At 37.0% G+C, this 18,973-nt stretch overlaps 1 protein-coding gene across 2 annotated transcripts; it reads right to left on the bottom strand.

Annotated features, from left to right (window-relative positions):
* Positions 1 to 4,457: 4,457 nt before the first annotated feature.
* LOC125242676 (2-oxoisovalerate dehydrogenase subunit beta, mitochondrial) lies at positions 4,458 to 17,103 on the bottom strand. Of its 2 annotated transcripts, XM_048151530.1 has the most exons (9): positions 16,961 to 17,103; positions 16,621 to 16,746; positions 15,931 to 16,067; positions 15,324 to 15,467; positions 13,103 to 13,258; positions 11,893 to 12,064; positions 10,424 to 10,569; positions 6,387 to 6,473; positions 4,458 to 5,289 (listed from the first exon to the last, which is right to left on the bottom strand). In XM_048151530.1, the coding sequence occupies exons 2-9, from the start codon at positions 16,742 to 16,744 to the stop codon at positions 5,149 to 5,151; spliced, it is 1,107 nt and encodes a 368-aa protein (XP_048007487.1). In that variant the 5' UTR covers positions 16,745 to 16,746; positions 16,961 to 17,103; the 3' UTR covers positions 4,458 to 5,148. The 2 variants fall into 2 exon arrangements, with proteins under 2 accessions (XP_048007487.1, XP_048007486.1); XM_048151529.1 differs by lacking the exon at positions 16,961 to 17,103 and having other exon boundaries at positions 16,621 to 16,868.
* Between the last annotated feature and the right edge of the window lie 1,870 nt (positions 17,104 to 18,973).

An 18,973-nucleotide genomic window follows, 5' to 3' on the forward strand; every position in this document is an offset into this window, starting at 1 on the left:
GAACTAAGGATGAAGGAATGATAAAAGGAGGGCTTCTAAAAACTCAACCTAAACCTTTGGACTAAATAGTGAATGTTGAAATGATTAATAAATAAGCAGTTTACAATAAACATTTCATATTATTAACGATAAAATTCACAAAAACATGAGCCTTATAAAAATAAAATTCAAATTCTTATTCAACAACCTTTCCCATGGCAAGAACACTGGAATGTAATCTGGAATTCAAACATGTACACAATAGTACAGTCACCGGCAAAAATAAGTGATGATTTTTGTACCTTGCCGCTTTTTAGTCATTTGACAACTTCGTATCACATTTCAAACAAGATGTTAATGTGACAAGGCACAGAAATCATCACTTATTTATGCCGGTGACTGTACCACTGATTTTCGAGTTTCCATGTTATTGGCTAAACCATCGATCTAAACTACCTAGATGCACCATCACGGCTTAGAATGTGTCCGCGGCAAATTGTGCTTGAAAATGTTCTAAGCACGATTGGGCGGTCAGTAGCGCTTCATCCGCCGTGTCGGCAACATGCCTAAGTGCTCCGTAAAAAAGTGCAAAAATAACACCTTATATACGTTAAAAAAGGTTGTGTGTGTGTGGATTGAGTGAGCACCTTCCGAAAATAAAAAAAAATATGCTGATCATTTAGTAAAAGTTCTAAAACAATTGTAAAACGAATCTCTGAATTTGTAAAAAGATAAATCAAAAGATACAGCCATTAACATGTGCTCACTCAGTTCTCACACACTACCAACGAAAACAGTGAATATATTCATTTAACATATAATATTTATATACTAACATTTAGTAAAAAATAGGCCAACCTACCTCTATAAATATTAGATCACCTAGTGACGTATTAAATTTTTTACAAATAGTTTCTTATGCTCACTCAATCCACACACTTTTGAAAAGCCGAATTTTGATGAAAAACATAAGATTTAGACCGCTATTATATGTGTATAGTTTAGTAAAAGTGAAATGGGAATTTGTAAAATACAAAACGAACCACTAACGTGTCAGGTTTTTTTATAATAAATTTTTGTAAGTGCTCACTCAGTCCACACGTTTTGAGAAAGTTAAAAATGTAAATATCTTACGATTTGTAGCACCTAAGACACTCGAAAGTACTTCAACATTTAGTAAAAATTTTTACTAAATATCCACCATCTAATATTTTATATTCGTTGTCTGGTTTTAAAGATATTCAGACATAACTTTTCTCATACAAATGTATCAAGTAGGGTGACCACTCTATGTCGGCTCCTGATTTTCCCCACCTTCCCATTGTCATATTGAGATTGGGGAGTTTCGTTCGTTTAATTTTGATAATATTAAACTAATACCATATTAATTATCCATCTGCAAACTGTTTTTAGGTTATGTTCTTGGCCTAGTGATGATGTGTATTGTGTAATTTTTATCGACGTCAGGATAATAACCATATCGACATGCATGCATTAAAAAGGACATGAATGATAATTGGTAAGAAACAAAGAATATAATACTTCACTAGTAAGAAACCAGAACCTGGTAATCTAATCGCGCTAACAGATGAGCGTACCGGATTTGTAAGTGGGAGCGAGAAATAGTTATTCTTTTCTCGCTCCCACTTACAAATCCGGTAAACTATTATCAAAATTGAACGAAACTCCCCAATCTCAATATGACAATGGGAAGGTGGGGAAAATCAGGAGCCGACATAGTGTGGTCACCCTGCTTGATACATTTGTATGAGAAAAGTTATGTCTGAATATCTTTAAAACCAGACAACGAATATAAAATATTAGATGGTGGATATTTAGTAAAAATTTTTACTAAATGTAGAAGTACTTTCGAGTGTCTTAGGTGCTACAAATCGTAAGATATTTACATTTTTAACTTTCTCAAAACGTGTGGACTGAGTGAGCACTTACAAAAATTTATTATAAAAAAACCTGACACGTTAGTGGTTCGTTTTGTATTTTACAAATTCCCATTTCACTTTTACTAAACTATACACATATAATAGCGGTCTAAATCTTATGTTTTTTATCAAAATTCGGCTTTTAAAAAGTGTGTGGATTGAGTGAGCATAAGAAACTATTTGTAAAAAATTTAATACGTCACTAGGTGATCTAATATTTATAGAGGTAGGTTGGCCTATTTTTTACTAAATGTTAGTATATAAATATTATATGTTAAATGAATATATTCACTGTTTTCGTTGGTAGTTTGTGAGAACTGAGTGAGCACATGTTAATGGCTGTATCTTTTGATTTATCTTTTTACAAATTCAGAGATTCGTTTTACAATTGTTTTAGAACTTTTACTAAATGATCAGCATATTTTTTTTTATTTTCGGAAGGTGCTCACTCAATCCACACACACACAAAAAGGTTGAAGTATCGTATTTCCGGTAAGTAATTGTTAATAATTTTATAATGTTATGCATTTGTGGACAAAATGGCTTCCTAACTTACTAAAAACATTTATTTTCTAGAATAATTAAAGTAAATTCCTTGATTTGGTCTTACGCAGTTTGTCTCTTTCTCTCGCGCTATACTAGTAATGAGCGGACGGCGACAAAAGATAGTTGAAGTGGAACATAGTTAAAAATGGAATGATGGAGTCGCTAATTTATATTTTTTGTAAAAGAAGCCTATTTCATATTAATAATGTATGTATTTATTTATTATTATGGACCAATAAGTCTGAAATAAATGATTTCAATTCAATAACATTAATACATATCTTATAAATTACTTTAATTATAAAAAGAAACAACCCGGGAATAGCAAATTCGTTTATAAGTAATAAAAAAGGTTTTTATTCCAAATTCCCAAAACAAGACGTTGAAAGGGAAAAATGGCGCAAGATTATAGCTGAGGAGCGGAGAGAAGATTTACCCACACAAAGATTTGAAAGAAAATACGTAGAATAATAAATTAATGTCATCATTCAATTCTTCTTTGTTTTAATAGCTACTTAATTCATATTCTCCAAGTGCTCCATCCATCACACACCACATACAATCCCTCAACTGTTTAATACCTTAAATATCGTAGATAGTATATATTGCTGAAAGAAGACTTTATTTTATTTTCAAAACTTAGAAACTTTGACGACCGGTCTGGCGCAGTCGGTAGTGACCCTGCCTGCTACACCGCGGGGTTCGAATCCCGGTAAGGGCATTTGTTTGTGTGATGAGCACAGATATTTGTTCCCGAGTCATGGATGTTTTCTATGTATATAAGTATTTATATATTATATATATCGTTGTCTGAGTACCCACAACACAAGCCTTCTTGAGCTTACCGTGGGCCTCAGTCAATCTGTGTAAGAATGTAATATAATATTTATTTATTTAGTAAATGTGCATTCAAATTTTTTTAATTTTTACTATGAGGACTTATACAGGATGTATTTTGATAGCGGGTCAGTAAGGCCGGTATGAGATCCCGTAGTCCTACATGAAAATAGTCTAAGGGGACCATCCATCAATTTCAAATTGATGAAAAATGGCATTTACAGATTTTGGAAAATTTTTCATTTCTCATAAATTTGAAATTGATGGATGGTCCCCTTAGACTATTTTCATGTAGGACTACGGGATCTCATACCGGCCTTACTGACCCGCTATCAAAATACACCCTGTATAAGTCCTCATAGTAAAAATTAAAAAAATAATAATGCACTTTTACTAAGTTTTGAAAGTAAATGAAGTCTTCTTTCAGCAAAATATGCTATCTACGATATTTAAGGTACTTTTCCTCCATGTGATATCGCCGTGGGACACCCTGTATATACCTCAGTTGACTCTATTTAATAATGCAAACATTGCAAAACGTGGAGGTATTGATCAGTTGCAATTGTCCCCCAGTCCAAATTGTCCCGCCGTACCTTATATATTTTTTTGTTTGAGATAATATCAATAAAAATATCATACAGTAAAAACTCATTTTTTTCGCTTAAAATACGCAACATCTCGAAAAATGTTATACCAAACGTTTTGTTCCTTAAGAAATTTTCTATCTAATAGGATTTTTTAAAACAGTTTTTCGCACAAATACCGCAAATTTCCTCATTCTCGCCTTTCATCTCATAGCGCGACTCCCATGATGCCTCTGTCCATCCTCGTTCCCAATGTAAAAATGGCGTTTAGATTGTTGCAGCGCGAACGAAATTAAACTTATGTTGGTTGCAATAAGACGTAGATTTGTTTAAAAATATGCACACCTGCGATCTGCGGTAATAAAATTTTATGGCTTTCGCGATGATCACATTCATTAATGTCATAACCGCCAATTGCTTGCATTTGAAATTGAACTTTAAATACTAAGAAATGCGAAGTTTTCGTTTGTCAACTAGACGCACACATTTGCAACTAAGCGATCGGACACTTTTGAGTGTCGAATTTGCAGGTGATAGTGTATCTAGGGAAGTTTAAATCGATGGGCTAAACAGTAAGCTTTACGCATTGGCAATTTTTTGGTTTATTTCCTTTGTACCACGTGACCCTTGTCATATGTATATATGACCTTCGATACAGAATATAATTATAATAACAAGTTATTAGTTTTAATATACAGAGTTGCGAACAAAGTGCCACAAATATGTGTATACAATCTTAACATATAAGCAATAAAGTTGTATATACATATTTACCTTGACTGTACAAGAGTACAGTTTCTGAGAGCGTGCGTTAACTACTGATGAATAAATAGGGTGTATCGGCAAGCCGGCACGTTACTTTTAGCTCCACAACGGAATCGTGGAGTGAGCTGCCCCCACCCTCGTCAAAAAAGAGACTGGAATGATTCATACTAATGTGTTCGACACCTGAGAACCCGCCTGCTTGGGTATCTGGGTGTGAAAGGCCACTTAAGCGTCTCCGCTGCGGTGGCTGTGTGGGGTCGCGCTCCCGTAATGGTGCGGTGAAATTCATACTATAACTATCCGCCTGGTGGACAACTTTGGTCAGATGCCGAAGAACCCGCCCCGCGGGTTCTCGCCATACAAGCGGGCGGTTATAAATTACGACCGGTTTCTGACGGAGTGCGACATTTTTTGTCTGATACTGAATGTGTTAATAGTGCAACTATCCGCCGGTAACAAAAGGGAACACACTATATTTATGTATAACAGGAATAGAGTTAGTAGTCGAGCAGCTGTGTGAGTGCGGAGTAGCAGCGCCACCTGTCGGGCAGGTACACAGGCTCGAACACGTGCGGGAACGGCGCGTCCCAGCCCGCCACGCGGGACACCGGCGCCTCTAGGTGCAGGAAGCACTCGTTCTGAAACAGAACATTTAAATTAAATTATTTTTAATATTTTTTATACAAAAACTAAGGGAAAAGTTAAATTTGTTTTTATTAATTCCTATTTTGTTACCAAGATTTTGTTGATTAATTGAGATTTTATTAAGTTTTATTTCGTCATTAAGGTTCTCTAGTATCTATATTTTCTTAATTATAACAATTATCCTGTATATATCTTACGAAAGTCGAATTATATTACTAAATGTTGGTAACGAAATAGGATCAATTAAAATTTGCTGACGTGGCATTGTACAAAGTTGACGGGAATTGCTGTAATAAGTCTTGTGTTTATTTACTTATAAGTTTTATTTTTTTAAGTGAATAATTAAAAATAAATCACCAATTTAGTCCTTCCTCTGCCTGAAACACAGGAACTATCCTAGCTCAGGCATCTGTATAAAACATCTCTTATATGTATAACAATTCTTAACCTTTAAGAACAATCACTGTACAATTATGTTTTTATTAATAAATTATTTGTTGAAATAAAACTATGGAAACGGATTAAATCGCGTATAATAAATTTAAAATACATCCCGACGTTTCGAACTCTTTAGTGTTCGTGGTCAACGGGTGACTGAGGAAAAATTACAATGTGCAAAAGCTACCCACATACAAGAAATATTAACGAACGATTTCTATGTGGGTAGCTTTTGCACATTGTAATTTTTCCTCAGTCACCCGTTGACCACGAACACTGTAAAGAGTTCGAAACGTCGGGATGTATTTAAAATTTATTATACGCGATTTTATCCGTTTCCATAGTTTTATTTCATGAGTAACTATCGCGGTAACCGAAGACAATATTAAATTATTTGTTGTTGTATTTTACTGGAAGTGGAAGTACTATCAGCTGCAAAAGTGGATGGCGAATTTATCAATGAATTCATTCATAATTTATCCATGCACTTTTGCAGCTATTTATAGTACATATGGAAATACATTACATGGAGAGAGGTCTACATTAATATATGCAACGGATAGTAATTTGGCCAGATACAGGATATTCAGCCGTTGCGTTTGCCAAATATCGGGTATCCGGCTGCTAAATTTACGATCTAAAGTTTTTTTACCTGTATAGTAGCAGCTAATTCAGCTCCAAAACCTGAAGTTAGCGGCGCCTCGTGAGATATCAAACAACGTCCGGTCTTCTTCACTGACTGCAAACAAAAACAATAATAAAATAAAATAGAAAACATTTATTTAACATCAAGCAAACAAAAAACATTAGACTCTAAAATAGGAGCCCCACTCGGTATCAAATCTGCTAGTAACCTATAGGTATTTTATAGAGTTTAAACCTGCAACACAGAAGCATACCAGCCCACAATCGTGATCCAATCAGGATATCCGTTTTTCGTTCCCATTTATTACAGAATGAAAGAAGAAAGAAAATAAATACATATACTTCTAACTTAAAGAGACGGATGTTACCACCTACCACGGTCAAGCAAGCCTTTAATCACGGCCCGATACACGTACGTTGGTTACAATGTCTATATGTAGATGTAAAGACATAGACATTACAACACTCGTGTGATGTTATCATGAAACTCTCCTTCGGCTCGTTTCATAAGCCCACACTTGTGCTGTAATGCCCTTCATTTTACACAGCCGCAAAAACTACTATAAGTAGTAGGCTGATGAAATCGCTGTATGGCAATAGCAATTCTTTGAGCAAGGAAGGATCATCATTCTATTAAATGGGGGATGTCTGAAAATTTTAAAATCGCCTGATATTTTTTCTGGTGATAGGAATAAGCATTTCTATTTACAGAAAAAAGTTACAGATTTTTTGGTAGCACCATACATTTTATAAAAATAAAAACGTGTTGCTCGACTGCGCGTACGACACACTTCGGCAGTTATGAGATTTGTCTTAGTCTTTAAAAAAATTCCATTTTGAATCTGTGCTGGCCACAGACACTGACAGTTGATTGTCAGCTTGACATTTTTCTCGGAGAATTCATAACCATATCTGGTGAACTATTTATTACTGTTTTCGACTCATTTTCTCTCCCTGGCCTCTGATTTTGTCTCCTTCTACGACTACCTTCGCTCTCGAACCCCGGACGTTGATTTTACTGGCTTAAAACGACGACCTTTGATATTAACCTCTGGACCTGATTCTGCTTGCATTAACGAAGACGTTTGCTTTTAAACACTGGACCTGATCCTGCTGAACTGTTTACGATCCGTTTTGCCTCCCTGACTTCTGATTTTGCTTGATATAAGGACGATCATCGCTTTTAAGTTCCGGACACTATTTGTTATAATGAATACAAGTACATAAACACGATATAAGGATCCCAAAACATGCTTTATACCAACTTGTTCTAAAACCAACCAGAAAAACCCAGATTTCAAATTGTTCATATTAAGAAAGGAGCTGAAGGAAAGTTGGTCTCAATAGGTTGGCAGGAACTGCCCAACCAGAGTGTGATTTTGCTGTGAAGACCACCTGAGTGTAAGATACCGTGTCTTGTTTACCAACCTTAAAATGCAGTTACACGCTGGCAATAATATCATAAAAAAGAAAGCCATAAATATCTGACACGGTGGCATTTTATAAAATGTGTATTTTGTTGGATAGACCAATAGGAAAAATATGGTAAAATACATTTTTTTTTATAATTTACAATGTCCTATAATAAAATACAATTGATTTATTTTATTGTGTTGTTTTATTTTACTTCTGAGTTGTAGGTGTGTCATGTGTGTCGAGTTACTGTCAAGTTACTATCAAATTCAGTCGGCTATGGCTTTCCATATTCTTCTATGGCCCTCCATACTGTTAAAGCATGATTAACAGCACTATAGTAGATTGTGTTACGAGGGAGCAAAATTGCATATTTATAGCGAGGATATAAATGGAATTGTGAACAAAGTGAAGTATTCTATATGTAATTGAATACTGAGTGTAGTGACTGGGATTCGAAAAGAAAGGGTTATTTTCTTCCCTGCACTGCGAGGAGGGTGCAAAGAGGCACTTTTCCTCTTTGCTATTAGGGACCAAAGTGATACTTTTCCCTTCAAGGACACATTTTTTTTACATGGTTACATAACATACCATTTTTTATGTTCATATAACATATCATTATATATAAATTTCCTAAAAGTTCATATAACATATCATTATATATAAATTTCCTAAAAGTTGATGTTAATATGTGTAGCAAATTTAATTCCACCTTGTGTCTTAACACTTGAATCCCTCACTACGCTCAGGATTAAATTTAAGAATACCTTGCTACACTCAAGATATATATCTCATTTTTCTCCCTTGTTGCACAATCTACTATTGCTACCATTTGACACTTTTTTTTTCATATCATATAAGCAAAATACTAAAATATGAATCAGGTCTGTTGTAAAAATATTATGCACTTAATCGACACAATTTTTTTATACATAATATTAAAATATGTTGCAACATAAAAATGTTCTCATAGCAATATAGGTATTAAGATTTATAAGATTATAAGTATTAAGATTTTTAGTTATTAAGAACTATATTTGCAGTGCCCTTACAGGGTTCATAGCTGTGCTATACCTACTGAAATGTAACAACTTATGTACCTATGATAGCAATAAAGAATTACTGATTACTGATTATTACTTATGTGCAAACACTTTCCGTGGCGTTAATATTTTATACAGGCCAGACAAAGTTATTGAACAGAAAAGTGTCACTTAATTCCCTCCTAACAGGGCCGAAAAGTACCCTTTCTGAATGGGTGATGTGAAAAGCAGTAGGCGTCACATCGCAAACTCATTTCCTTTTTGAGCACTAACTACTTAAAGCAGACAATAAACCAACAATCTAAAGTTATTTGTTTAGGGCACAGGTCCTTCTCTAGTTCTCATCTGTAGGCAGGTGCGCTTATGAATCACTACTAGGAGTTAGCCTGTTTTCACATTACCTGATCCAATATCGGATGTCGGAAGGATTTCAATGGAAAAAATCCAAGACAACGCCTGTAATGTATGGGATATCGGTCCAACATCCGGTATTGGATCGAATAATGTGAAAACGTACTTATGGGTGCTAAAATGAGTAATAATGTTAATATAGATCAAGACAAATTTATGTTTATTACACTCTAATAACATGTAGTTGCACTTTTCAAAATTAATGGGATACACATTCTCTGTCCAAAATATCTCTGCATCTTTCATCAATTTCTTCTTCACAGGCATTGTGTTTGTCGCTGTTCCACATTTTGGCAAATTAGATGAACTAGCTCTTACAAAATCGCTAGTACCTATCCACGTTTTCCCAACTCAATGGGCTTAAAAATTGTAATCAGGTCCGGGGTTCAACGCAAAGGCCGTCGGCAGCAAGCAGGGCAAGCACACGTCTTCGTTAATGCAAGTAGAATCAGGTCCAGGGGTTAATATCAAAGGTCGTCGTTTTAAGCCAGTAAAATCACGGTCCGGGGTTCGAGAGCGAAGGTAGTCGTAGAAGGAGGCAAAATCAGAGGCCAGGGAGAGAAAATGAGTCGAAAACAGTAATAAATAGTTCACCAGATATGGTTATGAAACTTATGAATTCTCCGAGAAAAATGTCAAGCTGACAATCAACTGTCAGTGTCAGATTCAAAATGGAATTTTTTTAAAGACTAAGGCTCCCCACAGACAGTCTTAAAAATTCATAATCTTAAAAAAAACTTGTATGCAATCTGACAGTTCAAACTGACACTGACAAGACACTGACAGATCTGAACTGTCAGATTGCATACAAGTTTTTTTTAAGATTATGAATTTTTAAGACTGTCTGTGGGGAGCCTAAGACAAATCTCATAACTGCCGAAGTGGGTCGTACGCGCAGTCGAGCAACACGTTTTTATTTTTATAAAATGTATGGTGCTACCAAAAAATCTGTAACTTTTTTCTGTAAATAGAAATGCTTATTCCTATCACCAGAAAAAATATCAGGCGATTTTAAAATTTTCAGACATCCCCCATTGTATGCTCTGGACAGAAATGTCAACGAAAGAGGAATACTACTCCATGAATTTATAGTGCTCTTTGGGTCAACACAACCAAATTACAAACGGCTCAAACATGCAACTAGAATCAACGGCTTCAGACAATTAGTTGCACTAACGTTGCACACGGTCTCCTGATCCCAGGGTAGGATGGACTGCAGGTCGATCACGTCACAGCTGACTCCGAGTTTGTCCTTAGCCAGGTCTGCCACCTCCAGCAATACGTGCAGTTGCGTGCCCCAGCCTATGAGCGTTGCTTCTGAGCCTGAAAAAAATAGTTATTTGTTATACAAGAGTGCAAAGTTGTATTTCAACACACGAGAAGTAAAATACATTTGCACTCGTGTGTAACACAAAACTTTTCCCTTCACTATAGCGAGGAAAGTACAACGCAAAATACGCGTTTATCACTGCTTCCAGTAGTTCCACAGTAGGGATGTCACGAATGTCGCATGTGTCACATTCGCGAATGCGAATGCGAATATTCAGAATGCGAATGCGAATATCGCTGAATTTCATAAAAAACCAAAATAAAAACCAAGCAATCACCAACAACCCGCTAGGTAAAAAAATTAAAATGCTTACTATTGGTCAAAATGCCGAGTACGAACTTCACGCCGTACGAATTTGACCTATCTGCGCATGCGCGAGTCGACAGTCGACAAGTAGCAATTGGAGCGGCCGGCGCGGGCGAGGAACAAGCTGCGACTTTCGCATTCGCAAAACATTCGCATCGTTTGAAGCGAATGCGAATATCAATGCAAATGTTTAAATAAAAGAATGCGAATCATTCGCATATGCGAATGCGAATGCAAATATTCGTAACATCCCTATTCCACAGGTGGTAAAACATCTTGATCACTAGATTAACCCACTTTTATAAATTTTAAAGCAGAAAATTTGCCTCTATTCAAGGTCATATTACTTTATCCACTACTTCCACTAATGGATAAAATGCGTTTTTACCCGCTGGTATTAAAGGACAAAACACGTGTTTCAAAGCTAGTGAGGGGAAAAATAAATACCATAGGACATTTTTACACAGATTTACTATTGATTAAATCCCCCGAAAAGATTCAATAAGGCTTGTGATGTTGGAACTTAAACAAAAATATATAAATACTATATATATATACCTAGAAAGTACCCAAGACTTGAATATAATAGTATAACATTTTATCTGAGTATTAATTCGTTTTAATCCATAAGCAACCCTATCGCCGGGCGCCGCGCACGTGCGGCTCGTTTCTTTGTTAGAATTTTGTAGGCATTTAAAAAGGCGGCATGTCGTGAACATCAAAGCAGTGGGCCTTCTGTACTTGTACTATTATATATTCTGTGCCGGAAGTGAGATGTTCAATATGACCCAATGAAAAGTATATCAATGTCAAGTAAAAGTACTAGGCTTACATGACTCACCAAGAGATCAAGGCGCAGGTGTGAATCTAGTTCCACATTGCACTAAGACGGCCTACCTCCTCTAAGCAGCAAAGTACATTTATGTCAAGTAAAAGTACTAGGCTTCCATGACTTACCAAGAGATCAAAGCGCATATGTGATATATTTCCAGTGGACTAAAAAGGCCTACCTTCTCTAAGCAGCTGTGCCTGTCCTAGCGGTAGCGTATAGTCCTCAACAGGTACATCTTCGGTAGCGGAGCGGTAAAGGATCTTGGGTTCCAGGAACACGCAGGGGTCCCGGGAACGCAGGCAGGAGAGAAGTAGACCTTTAGCGGCGATGGGGCCGCGGGGGACTACCACCTGGAAAAAAAAATCGTTATAAACACTTCAAACATAAAACGTCGTTATAAAGGGAAGAGGCCTTTGCCCAGCAGTTGGACACTCTAGGCTCGTATAAATAAATTATAAACAACATACATTTTAACGAAATTAAATGGTTGTTGAGCCTTTAGTTATTTAATTTTGTCTTTCTTTTTGTAGGCGATGGGCTGGCGACCTGTGCGATATAAAATTTCGTTTGAAATTTGTGTCCACACCCATTAACTATGTACTATCAGTTGTAAAAGTGCATGGCGAATTTATCAATGAATCCATAATTTTTCCATGCACTTTTGCAGCTGATAGTACCTACCTCCTTACCTTACCTTTTCATAAGACGAACATGGCATTACATTTTAGAAAAAACTTTTTGTCACTTGACTTTTGTGTCAACTGTCAGTGTCTTTGAAAAAGTGAGGTGTGTTAAAAGTGAATCTGTTATGGAGTTGAGGAATAGTATTTTATTGTGGTTTAGTGCTATGTTCGAGATTAATAGACTAAATTCGTTCTTGTCTGCACGTTTCTGGTGAGTACTCTTACTCTTAATTTTTGACCTATGATGGGGCATTCCACGAGAATGTCGCTTACGACATGCTTGTATGGCAGCTATTTCAATCAAATCCGTAAAGATCGAGAAAATACTGCCAATTTCTCAATACTCGCTTTTGGTGGGCCCAGTACATTCAAAATGCAATCAAATTATTAATTCATGACAAAAATAAGCCTCGTAGCCTTTAATTAAGTGACTTATCCTCGTTCTTTCTGGACCTCGTCAATCCATCGGTACCTGGGAATTCCGGTCGACTCCTTCTCAGTGGATCGCCACAGGTAAGCTCTTTTGGCCGCACGATCCTCTCCTATTCTCTCCACATGGCAGAGCCAGCGAAGACTAGCAGCCTTGCTCTCGGTCGCCCACTAGACTGAATGGCATCAGATCGCACAGGAAAGGAACAAATGACGAAGTCTAGTATCGGAGGCCAAGATCCACTTCTGAGCCAGCAAAGTAAGTAAGGAACTGACCCTAAGTCCGGCAGCGTGCGCGAAGAACGCCTCCGGGCTCTGCGAGTGGTACAGCCCGCCGTGCCCCACCGCCGCGCACGGCGCGCGCACCGTTAGGCCTCCGCAGTCGAACTGCCCTCCGGACCGGTACCGGTACTTCGCTGCTTCGTTTACTAGCTGTAACAGAGAAAACATATAAAATGGGTTGTGTTCTGAAGAACTGTTTGACATGATGCCAACGGCCACTTTTCAACATCGCACCGCTCGCCATCGACAGGGCGCTCATCCACACACCTTGCAACCTAAATGGTCGCGCACCGTGCGGTTTCAGAGGAATTTCCTCCCACGAACGCTCCGGCTGTGGAATGAGCTCCCTGTCGAGGTATTCCCGATGAACTACAGTATGGAGTTCTTCAAAAAAGGAGTGTACAAGTTTCTAATGGGTCAGCAACGCGCACGTGACACCCCTTGAGTTGCGGGCGTCCATAGGTTACGGTGACCGCTTTCCATCAGGCGGGCCGTATACCTGTTTTCCACCGACGTGGTATAAAAAAAATATAGCTTTATTTGACGTTCATATGCGCATTGTAATATGCCTACTTGAAAAATAAATATTTCATTTTCATTATATATATAAAAGTCAGCAATATACTAGAGGATACGACAGACCGGGTGGTGGTCTGCAATGATTAAAACATTTACCCCACATAGAACAGTTATTCTGACAACCAGGGAACCCAATCACCACTAGGGAGGCCTTTGCCAACAGGCACACTGAACTAATGATGTGCAAGTTGCGGAAATTTTCCAAAAAAAATCCTATATTCTTGAAAAATTCACGCAAATTTCACGAAAAATAAAGGGAATTAAAATTTATGACATGGAAACTTTCCATCCATACAATTGTCCATTCACGGTATGGAAAATTTCCGAAGTTTTCCTATGTGAATATTAACTTTCCGTCGGCACATCAGTACACTGAACTACGCGACTTCATCTAAACAAACAATCAAAAATATCCGACCGTGTTCAGAAGAAGAGGCTATATCAGATAAATAGATAGATACTAGAGAACGCCAGCGACGCATACTCACAGGCGACAGGTCGACGACGCTGGCCATTTAAGTTTGTTCCCATGCGCGGATCCAGGGGGCGGGTCATGGGGGTCATGACCCCCCCCTGGAGCCTAGTTTGGCCATACAAATAGACCACGCCTGGGCCTCTACCACGTGACCCCCCCCTGGGCACGAAGCTGGATCCGCGCTTGTTTGTTCCCTAGTGTATTCCTAGCTGACCTATCTCAACGAGTCTTATGGCATGAGATGCTGACTTTGTAACAGCCTATAAATAACTAGTATTTAAAGAATCCCGATTTGTAATTCATGAAATTACTAATTTCTCAAAAAAAAAGAATCCAAAAGTATAGAAATCTTGTCTCCATAGTATTGTCTCTTTAGTGACAAGACTTCTTTATGCTTCTTTACTTACATTCATGAAGTTGAAGATTTAACACATCTAAAACAAAGACTATCAGTTTAAGGAAATGTGATAGAAAAAATGCTCTAGCTAAGCCTGGAAGGGTAAAGAACATTAGGATTTTAGTTAAAAGAAATACAATTTTAAAATTCAGCTAGATGACAAGAGGAGGTTCAGTATAATAGTAGATTATTAAACTGATCAAAAGCTGGGAAGATGTAGTCAGCAATCTTTATCTCTGCTATGGCAGTGGCCCCAGCTGTTACTAACCCTATGTACCCTGCTCACACTCGTCTATACCCTGCTTACACAGTTGTGTGTACAAAACTAGTTCCTTGCCACATTTACCTGATCAAATGCAGGGAAGATGTAGTCAGCGAACTGTATCTCTGCTATGGCAGTGGCTCCAGCTGTTACTAACCCTATATACCCTGCTCACACTCGTCTATACCCTGCTCACACAGTGGTGTGTACAAAACTAGCCACATTTACCTGATCAAATGCAGGGAAGATGTAGTCAGCGAACTGTATCTCTGGTATGGCAGAGGCCCCACCTGTTACTAACCCTATATACCCTGCTCACACTCGTCTATACCCTGCTCACACAGTGGTGTGTACAAAACTAGTTCCTTGCCACATTTACCTGATCAAATGCAGGGAAGATGTAGTCAGCGAACTGTATCTCTGCTATGGCAGTGGCCCCAGCTGTTACTAACCCTATATACCCTGCTCACACAGTGGTGTGTACAAAACTAGCCACATTTACCTGATCAAATGCAGGGAAGATGTAGTCAGCGAACTGTATCTCTGCTATGGCGGTGGCCCCAGCAGTGGCTAGGCCTATGGCAAACCCTGCTATACCCTGCTCGCACAGTGGAGTGTTGAAAACCCGGTCCTTGCCATATTTCTCCTATAAAGAAAATAGCAACATTTTTTTATAATATTTTTTGTTAGAAAGGCATCCATCGGCTTCTATAAATGGAACACAAAATTTTGTTGAGGTCCAATTTAGATTTATTTATTTATTTATTGAACATAATCTAAGCTTACAATTTGAACCAATTCACTTACATATTAACAATACATGCAATATAATATGAATAAAAACATGCTTAAAACAATGTCAAAATAAATTGCCAATTGCCATCTTTATTACAGATAATTTTTCACACTGCTACAATACTACAGGAGTACTGCTGCATTTTGTTTATCAGGATTCACAAGCTACTGCCAATAGTTGCTCAGTCTCTGTCAATAACCTTGTTGAAATTGTAAAAACTTTGGTAGTCCAATTTAGAAATATCCTATATCTTAAAGGAACACTTAAGCAAAGTGTGATTTTAATGTGAAGGTCCTGCTTCTATTTAAATTACCTGTAAGCCAAGTGCACATCGGAAGACTCCACCAAAGCCCACATCTTCACCAAACAGCACGGCTGAGGAGTCCTGTTTCAAAGTGATGTCCATGGCATTGTTGATAGCTTGCATCATGTTCATTTTTGCCATCTCACCTGGAGCAAATCACATAATAATTAGAACACTATTACAGTATCACAAATTAAAAAAATCTGTGCTAAAATGTTGCCAATTTATTTCTATAAGTTTCAAAGTGAATCAAAATAATTATATAGAATCCATACTAATATTATAAATGGGAAAATGTGTGTGTCTGTATGTTTGTCTGTCTTTCACAGCAAAACAGAGCTACAAATTGACGTGATTTTATAGGTGGAGATAGTTGAAGGGATGGAGAGTGACATAGGCTACATTTTGTCTCTTTTAAATAGAGCATTCATCATTTTGTCTCTTTTCCGCGGGCAAAAGCTGGTATAAATATACCTAATAATTGATTGAGTTAATATAGGATTATGAATGATTACGTTATGACCAGTATTATTTAAAATAATAAAGTATTGATTACATTTCTTAATGCCTATCACTATAAATCTTAGTAACATATGGTATTCTTAAAATTCACAAAATAAACCTACATACACGACTTCAATTTTAAAGTAAACAAGTGAATAACCTAAAAATGTATTCTTCATTTTAACAAAGACTTACCTTCGACCGGTTTTTCATTGTCAGGATAGTAAATAAAATGTGAGGATAGCCTTTGCGATCCATTGGACACTGTTTTGGCAAATCTTGTCAGCAAACCGAAGTTTTTCGTCACTAAACTCGCCATGGCTGTAAAAAGTCGACGTCTCAGCTACGACTGACTCGGAATTATTCAAGCAACTCATCTTATCAGCAATTCTAATTAAACTTTGATTGTTAAACGCCACTGATAAACATAAAGATGTGACGAACGATATTGTTTATTTGTTCTTATCACTACGCTCCGTGGGGCATTTTTCGCCTTATCTTTCACTTGGGTTATGTAATTTATAGTATATGTTACCGTGATTTTATTGACGACGGCGAATTTCTTAAATTTCAAAGTAATTCATGAAAGAAAACTAGAGATAGTGTAGTGATATCGAAATAAACAAACATTGAGTTCATGAGTTGGCTTTGGCGTTTTTCCACTTGGTTAAATAAAATATGTCAGATGTCAGTTGTCAGTCAGTGTATTCCATTTTGACACTTGGCGTCTTCAGGGGTTCCAAAATTGTTAAAAAACCAGCCATGCACTAGTCGAATCGGCCACCGACGGTTCTGTACAAATTTTAATATTTTTGACGTGATAACGTCTAATAACTTGTTACTATAATAGATTACGTTGAGGCACTCTGTTCGGTCCTTGTTTGTTTATTTTTCTTTCTGACTCTTGGAGACCATATACATCTCCAAGGAAAAAAGTAGATTAAGTATATATATATATATTTTTTTCCTTTGCTTAAGACAACAAGAGTCTTTTACAACTCTAAAGTTATTTTAGTTATTCGTTTTTTTTCTTCATGTATAATTTTTTTAGATGTACTTTGACACTTAGAGACTCTATACATCTCTAACATCTCTTATTAATAATCATAATAGCTTTGTACTTTGTATAATTTCTTGTGTTAATATTTTTTTTTTTATGAATACTTTTGCTTATTAAATTGTATCTTTTTTTTTTTTTTTAATGCATGTTAATTATAAGATGTAATGTTTTGAAAAGAAGTGGCCCGCCGAGTTTCTTGCCGGTCCCATAGTGGATACCCTCCTCAAACTGAGGGGGGACTGAAATCTTCTCGAGGCTGAGGCGTAGGGTTAGAGCCGGCGTAGTTTTATTTGACGTTCATAAGCGCATTGTAATATGCCTACTTGGAAAATAAATATTTCATTTCATTTCATTTCACTACGGGCAGCATGCACGAAAAAGATGACGTCATTGTCCCGTTTTCCAAGAGAGCGAAAGCGCCATCTATTGGCGCGCGTAGGAACTAAGCGGCTGATCGATGCGCTCGGTATGGTTGTAGCGTGTGGCCTGAGTAAAGCACCACAGCTGCGACAGATGGCGCGCCCGTGGTCGTTCGATTCATTTATTATTTTTGAGTGTTTGTAATTTAAAAACATGAAAGATTGCATTAAAATAAGCATCTTTTATAGAATGAAGTTGTTTGAAAAACCTACTTATTTAGGAGTTAGAGCAGTACGAAGTTGCGAATTTTCCCATAGTATTTACTAAGGCGCCAGAGACTTAATAAATTTACGATTTTTTTTACCAATATAACCTATGTTAATATTGATAAATCATATAGCACACGTTTAAATAAGGATGTTTTGTTATATAAACTTTTTCTTTTCCATTAATATTTACTGAGATATTAGGGTTCTAAGATTAGTAAATGGCACTAGCACTTTAATAAAATTAACGCGTGTCTCGCAAACGGTCTAGGATACAAAATGACGACTTTTATATAGGTATAGGTTAGGTTCGTTAGGTATCTTCAAACGGCCGAAGGCTCCTATTCTGTGCAGTTTCTGTAATAAGCGGGGCTCCGTCGATATCGCTTTCTGTCTCTGGCGCCTTAGTAATGCTACGGGAAAATTTTGCAACTTTGCACCACTCTAAGGCTCCCCACAGACAGTCTTAAAAATTCATAATCTTAAAAAAAAATTGTATGCAATTGACACTGACAGATCTGTCAGTGTCTTGTCAGTGTCAGTTTGAACTGTCAGATTGCATACAAGTTTTTTTTAAGATTATGAATTTTTTTTAAGACTGTCTGTGGGGAGCCTAACTCCTAAATTAGTAGGTTTTAAAAAAAACTTTAATTTATAAAAGATGCTTATTTTAATGCATTCTTTCAAATAAGAACAAAACACTATGCTAGAAAGAGTGCAGAGGAAGTTCTGTAGGCATATTTACAAACGACTGTACGGATATTTCCCATATATGTATCCATCTCTATTCGTAACAGGAATGGTTAGTCTTCAAACTCTAGAAACCAGACGGAAACTGCTGCATATTATGCATTACCGCCAA

The sequence above is a fragment of the Leguminivora glycinivorella genome, chromosome 3, assembly GCF_023078275.1.
Source record: "Leguminivora glycinivorella isolate SPB_JAAS2020 chromosome 3, LegGlyc_1.1, whole genome shotgun sequence".
NCBI classification, from domain to species: Eukaryota; Metazoa; Arthropoda; class Insecta; order Lepidoptera; family Tortricidae; genus Leguminivora; species Leguminivora glycinivorella.